The following is a 6798-nucleotide window of genomic DNA, read 5'->3' as shown; positions in this document are numbered from 1 at the left end:
ACCAAGGGGTCTGGGGGCCCTCCCATTGTAAGCACTGAGGGGTCTTGGGGGCCCTAGTGGTGAGCTCATGCTATAAGCACCCAGGGGCCTGGCTAGTGGACTGTTTGCGCTGTGCGCACTGATCTGATACTGTTGCTCGTTTAAATTGAGTGGATACACTTATGCTATATTGTGATCGAAGTCGCTCTGGAGAAGAGAATCTGCTAAATGCTACTATTCGGATATTTGTTCGTTGGATAGGTATCCGGTTTTCAGTTTTGGGATTCAGATTCTTTTTTTTTTTTTGCTAAATGTAGGCTATCAATAAATGCGAACTGCAAACTACATTTTGTCAGCACATTCGTGTACTATATTTATACTTTTTAATTGCACTGTTAAAATGTGGCAATATATACCATCTCAGCTTGGGTGCCTGACATCCCTCTCACTAATAGCAGTGAATGTCATGGTCATGGGAATTAAAAAGTAGCCAGCAATTGCCAAGCTCGTGCTTTGGGACTCGAACAGCGGGTGTAATGGTTTTGACCGACACCTAGCTAAGTTTGTCACCCTGGGAGGATGTTAGCTGCAGGGATGCCATGCTTCTCTCTGCTTCTGGAGGGGTGTGAGACCATTTTTAAATACCGCGGCTCCGTAAGCAGTGACGGCGATGAGTGTATAGGATGGCTTAAATGCAGAGGACAAATTTCATTTCAATGTATGCGAGTACTGAGAAATGACGATAAAGAAATTATAAATAAATATAAATCGTATAAATATAAAACTCAAATCTTAACTTTGTTGGAGCTAGTATGCTGTTTCTGCGCTTGTTTCACAGCGCTTTGTCAGGCGTTGTCTTGGATTCAGAGCCTATTATTATGAGCATTTATGTAGGTCTATAATTTATCCATGATAAGAAAAATTGTCACAAGCTGTTATTATGTCACAAAAAGTGCATAGATAGGACTTTGTTCAACCAAACCCCTCGGGATTACATACATGCATACAACACACCAAACCTTTTGGAAAATGTTTTATTTACCAATAACAATACAAACAACAATACTTTATAACAGAATCCTTGAAAAGATAATGCCTTTAATTAAACCGAAAGACGTGTTGCAGCACTATGCCGTCCACCTCAGCCGAGAATGGAGAAATGTCTGGCCGAGTCCTTCCCAAGTCATGCTCAGCACGCCCCCCCCTGGCTGAAGCTTCGAATATTCACTGTTGCTTGCTACCAAAGCTCCGGAGGCCAAAAAATGGTATTCGGGAGTTGGGACAGCCCTACTAAATGCATGTAATATTATGTAATGTAATTAATGGGCTTTGATTGGCAGTTTGATTGGGTTTTTGGCCCCCATATTGTTTAACATGCATAACTTCAAAAACTTGATAAAGGGCAAGCCCTGGGACCATACCTGCCAACTTTCATTTGAGCTGGGTTTGGACATTCATGAGAATGTTTCTTTTTGAAAAATGGGCTATTAAGTCAAGAAATTTTCTTGGCTGTTGGGGCTAATTTTATAAAAAGTCCTGTTGGAATGAGGCCCACTGAAGAGACAGCTGGCATGAAATTTAATGACCATGTACAACCCACAAGACCTGCATTGCCTTTGATGCAGACATTTGTGACAGTCTCTTGCAACAGTGCAGTACCTTGCACCAATATATCTCTGAGCTTCTAAGTACTCAGGGGAATATGTAGTTTGGCTTTGACAATGTGTTGCCCAAAGGTGGTTGTTTACTGTTGTTATGGTCATTGTGCTTCTCCTATGCATTGTAAATAACTACTTGTTACGTCCTTGGATGTATGGAGTTTGTGTGTCTGCTCCTGCTCTTGCACTGTCTGTCCTCCGTTGGATGGAACGGCGCTTCCCCTTTTGCTAATGCCCGTCCGTGAACTGCTAGAGTGCTAGCTGATGTGCGTTTGTGTGTGCTCTTTGATAAATTTGTAAACAGCTATAAATACTTTCTTTGTGTTACCGTTTTGTTATTTAGCCAGTGGGTAGTAGGGGGTGGGTGCTGTTTTCTGTTGTTGGTTGCCAATTTCTTCAATGTGTCAGTTCCTGGTAGTGCTACAAAGAAAGAAACCAGATCTGTGTTAGAGCCAGCGCTGATGGACCAGGGAGTGTTACCGTGGAATGAAGGGGCCAACGTTGCGGGTGTTGGTCTGGTAAGGGCAGGTGCAGCTGAAGCAGAGGTTGACGCCAAAAACTTGTTACCGTCAGCCATAGATCCCGGTATCGCATTAGCCAATCCCCAGTTAGCCATTGAGCTGAAATTGGAGTTGGAGCTGAAGAGGCAAGAGTACCAAACTCAGCTCTTACATGTAAGGGCATTGGAGATTGAGGCGGACAGGGACATACAGTTACGCCGGCTTGAGGTGAAGGTGGAGGCGGGTGTTGTGCCTCGTGTCCAGTGCCTGTACCTCAGAGGGCTGGGCCCATGACCAGTTCCCCTGCTTCTCCTGTCTCATCTCCGGTCATTGCTGCAGCTACCACTCCCATTTGCTTATCTCCCATAAAGTCCTCGGTGATAGCTTCCAGTACTCCTGATTTTGATGTGAGTCAGCATATCAGTCTAGTGCCTCCATTTTGTGAATCGGGGGTGGATTCGTATTTTGCTGCCTTTGAGCGTATTGTCGCAACTGTGCAGGCCAAAGGACATGTGGTCGTTGTTGCTCCAGTGCAAGTTAGTCGGGAAAGCTCAAGAGGTTTGTTCAGTCTTTTCCATAGAACATAGCTTGAATTACAACATAGTTAAGAGCACTGTACTGCATGCGTACAAGTTTGTCCTTGAAGCTTACCGGCAGAAGTTCCGGAAACATTTGTGGAATTCACCCATGAAAAAGCCTCACATTTTGACAAATTGTGTGCAGCCAGAAAGGTGGTTATTTTTGAGCAACTCCGTGAGTTGGTTCTGCTGGAGGATTTTAAGAGATGTTTGCACGAGGATATTGTGGTGTATCTAAACATGCAGAAAGTGATATCTTTGTCTGATGCTGCTGTTCTGGCGGATGAGTTTGTGTTGACCCATAAGACGGTATTTTCAGCACGCATTTGGGAAATGTTATTGCCACAGGTGGCAAAAGAACCAAGGGGGTTCTCAGCCTTAGGACAGGATGGTATGAAAATGTCTTGTCCCGCCGGTTCCATTCGTGCAGGAGAATAACGGGAATGTTTTTATTGTCATAAGCCTTATCATTTGATTGCGGACTGCAAGGCTTGGAACAAAAAATGTTCGGATCCCAAAAGTGTTGTGTTGCTCCAAACTGTGCCACCGGTATTTGTCCCACCCATTGCAGAAGGGTGCGATATGGGTTATAGCCCATTCTTGGGGACAGGTTTTGTTCCCCCACACACAAAATAAAACATCCCAATGTTTTTTTCCTTTTAAGAGGGGTTTGTCTGAGGATACCATAGTGCACACACACAAGCAACCCAATTGTCAGGGCTCGGGCAAGGACTCAGTCACAGACCACCGTGCGTAGATGTCCGGGCAGAAGTAATCCGATGAGCAGATCGTAAACAGTATACAGGCAGGGTCAAAAACCAGAGAGGCAGTCCGTGGGAAAATCCAGGAGAGGGTAAACCGGAACAGGCAGGGTCGAACAACAGGCAGGCAGAGAGATCGGGCGAACAGTACAGATCGGCAGGCAAAAAACAGGTCGAAAAACGGACAGGTCGAAAATGGAATAAGGCAACGAACAGGAAAAATTGCGGGGACGAAATAAACTGCCACGAACTAGCAACAGGACAGGGAAACGCAGGGCAGATATAGGGCAGGGCTGACAAGGGGATGGGAAGCAGGTGTGCAGGCAGGCAGGTGAAGGCGATGAGCAATCAGATGTGCGGAGAACTGGGCGGGGAGCAGGGCAGGGCTAAAACACAAGGAAAACAAAGGCACATGGATCGGGAAAAAACAAAAACACAACGGCTAGGGGGCGGGAGCACTGACACCAATAAACTTATGCCCTAGATCTGCCACTACATTGTCTGAACCCTTTTTATGACATATTTCCAGGGGAAACGACTGCGCCAACAGTGCCCGTCTCATTAAGTTCTGGTTTGAATTGCTCATCCGACTTAAAAACACAAGAGGGTTGTGATCTGTGTACACCACTATAGCAAGAGTGCTGGACCCGAGATACACCTCAAAGTGTTGGAGAGCCAGCAGTAGAGCTAACATCTCCTTCTCAGTTGTGCTGTAATTGAGCTGGAGTTCGGTGAACTTTGGAATAAAAACATAGGATTATCAATGCTTTTGGAGTCCTCCTGCAGCAGCACAGTGCCAGCTCCGGTAGCACTTGTGTCTACCTTTAATTTAAAAGGCAGTGCAAAGTCGGGAGCAGCAAGCATGGGGGTACTGCAAAGCAGGGTTTTCACAGACTCAAACACCCACTGGCACTCCATTGACCATACGAACTCTCTGTACTTACGGAGCAGGTCAGTGAGCGGCAAGACAATCGTGGAGAATTTTTGACAGAAGGCGCGGTAATACCCAGCCATGCCGAGGAAACGCCGTAACTCCCGTCGAGAAGTAGGCACCGGGAAATTTACAATGCCCTTGACTTTGGCCTCCACAGGGCGCACCTCGCCCTGACCCACCTGTTTCCCCAAGTAGGTAACAGTAACCTTCCCAAATTCACACGCACACGAGACGCATCTCGCAACCGACCAAACACAAGCAACAGGCCCAGATGGACGTGTACACTACAACATCGTGCAGATAGGCTTCACAGTTGGGAACATCACAAAGGACTATATTCATAAGTCTTTGAAATGTTGCTTGAGCATTTCGTAGACCGAATGGCAAGACCGTGTACTGCAGGAAACAGCCCGGGACCACAAAAGCAGAGATCTCAGAAGCACGAGGAGTTAACAGCACTTGCCAGTAACCTTTTAACAGGTCTAGCTTGGTTACAAACCAGCAGAACCAACCTTATCTATGCAATCCTCCATACAAGGTAGAGGAAAAGAGTCAGGTTTGGTTACTGCATTTACCCTCCGGTAATTTTACATTTACATTTATTTATTTAGCAGACACTTTTATCCAAAGTGACTTAGAAAAAGTGCATACAGTAAGTATAGCGACAGTACGGGGACAGGATGTGTACAGTTCCACAATGAGACAGTTCTCAGCTGAGAGAAAGGTCTGTTTGAGGACACAGTACGATCAGATTTGTACAATTACAGCCTATAGGGCAACTAATATGATACACCTTCAAACAGCAAACTTCAACAAACTTCAACTTCAAACGGTGCAATGAGCGTCAGGGTAAATGCAGCAACAAGAAACAATTTACAAAGCACAATTTAAAAAGCACAGCAATTTACGACAGCACTGATTGGGGGGGGGCAGAAATTATGTGCTGGGTCAGTCCAGGTAGAGTCTGAAGAGGTGCGTCTTCAGGCCCCGTCTGAAGGAATGGGGTGAAGGAGCTGTCCGTAGCGAGACAGGGAGTTTGTTCCACCACTGGGGAATGATGTAGGTGAAACGCCGATGTCTGGCAGAACGAGCACCTCCTGCCTTGACCATGCAAGGAGCGAGGAGTCCAGTTGCTGCTGAGCGCAGGGGTTGGGCTGGTGTGTAGGGCTGGATGAGTTTTTGGAGGTAGGCAGGGGCTGTCCTGTTGATTGCAGAGAAGGCGAGGGTCAGGGTCTTGAATCTGATCCTGGCAGCAACAGGAAGCCAGTGGAGGGATTTCAGCAGGGGAGTAACATGGGAGAATTTGGGGAGGTTGAAGATTAGTTGGGCAGCTGCATTCTGGATGAGCTGGAGAGGCTGGGTGGTACAGGCTGGGAGGCCTGCGAGGAGAGCGTTGCAGTAGTCCAGTCGAGGGAGAACTGTGGCCTGGATAAGGAGCTGCATTGTGTATGTTGTCAGGAACGGATGAATCCTCCTGATTTTGTGGAGGAGGAATCGGCAGGCCCGTGACGTGCGAGCAATGTACTCCTTGAAGTCCAGGTTGCTGTTGAGGATGATGCCCAAGCTCTTTGCTGACTGAGAGGATGGTATTGTGGTGCCATCAACGGTGATGGAGAGGTCATGCAGGGGGGAAGGGCCAGCTGGGATGAAGAGCAGTTCTGATTTTTTGAGGTTCAGCTTGAGATGGTGGGATGACATCCATTTGGAGATGTCAGCCAGGCATGCAGAGATTCTTTCGTTGACCTGGGAGGTAGAGGGAGGGAAAGAGAAAAAGAGTAGGATGTCGTCAGCATAGCAGTAATAGGAGAAGCCATGTGATTTGATAACTGAGCCAAGAGAGTTGATATAAATTGAGAAGAGTAGGGGTCCCAGTACTGAACCCTGTGGAACTCCTGTAGTGAGGGGGGTGGGTGCAGAGGTGGAGCCTTTTGAGTAGATCTGGGAGGATCTACCAGTCAGGTAGGACTTGAACCAGGAGAGGGCAGTTCCAGAGATGCCCATCTCAGACAGCTTTGATATTAGTGTCTGGTGGTTGACTGTGTCGAAAGCAGCGGAGAGGTCGAGGAGGATGAGGACAGATGACAAGTCGGAGGCTCTAGCAGTGTGGAGAGCCTCTGTCACGGCCAGGAGTGCGGTTTCTGTTGAGTGGCCAGCTCTGAAACCTGACTGATGGGGGTCCAAAAAGTTGTTCCTGAGAAGAAAAGGGGATAGTTGGTTAAGTACTGCACGTTCCAGCGTTTTAGGTAGAAATGAGAGGAGAGAGACCGGTCGGTAGTTTGTAACATCTGATGGGTCGGTGGATGGTTTCTTCAGGAGTGGTGTGACCAGAGCTTTCTTGAAGGCTGTGGGGACAGTACCAGAGATTAGTGAGGAAGTGATAAATGAGGA

At 47.1% G+C, this 6798-nt stretch overlaps 1 protein-coding gene across 1 annotated transcript; it reads right to left on the bottom strand.

The window, feature by feature from the left end:
* Nucleotides 1-3824: 3824 nt before the first annotated feature.
* On the bottom strand, nucleotides 3825-6465 carry LOC118785777 (the record flags this gene model as incomplete). Its single annotated transcript, XM_036540709.1, has 4 exons — nucleotides 3825-3862; nucleotides 4421-4616; nucleotides 5371-6161; nucleotides 6357-6465. Coding segments are annotated over 4 exons (1134 nt in total), but the record flags the coding sequence as incomplete, so codon positions are not given.
* Nucleotides 6466-6798: the final 333 nt, after the last annotated feature.

The sequence above is a fragment of the Megalops cyprinoides genome, chromosome 11 (assembly GCF_013368585.1).
Source record: "Megalops cyprinoides isolate fMegCyp1 chromosome 11, fMegCyp1.pri, whole genome shotgun sequence".
In the NCBI taxonomy this organism is placed as follows: domain Eukaryota; kingdom Metazoa; phylum Chordata; class Actinopteri; order Elopiformes; family Megalopidae; genus Megalops; species Megalops cyprinoides.
The sequence above is the reverse complement of the archived record's forward strand: the minus strand, read 5'-3'. Positions and strand labels throughout refer to the sequence as shown.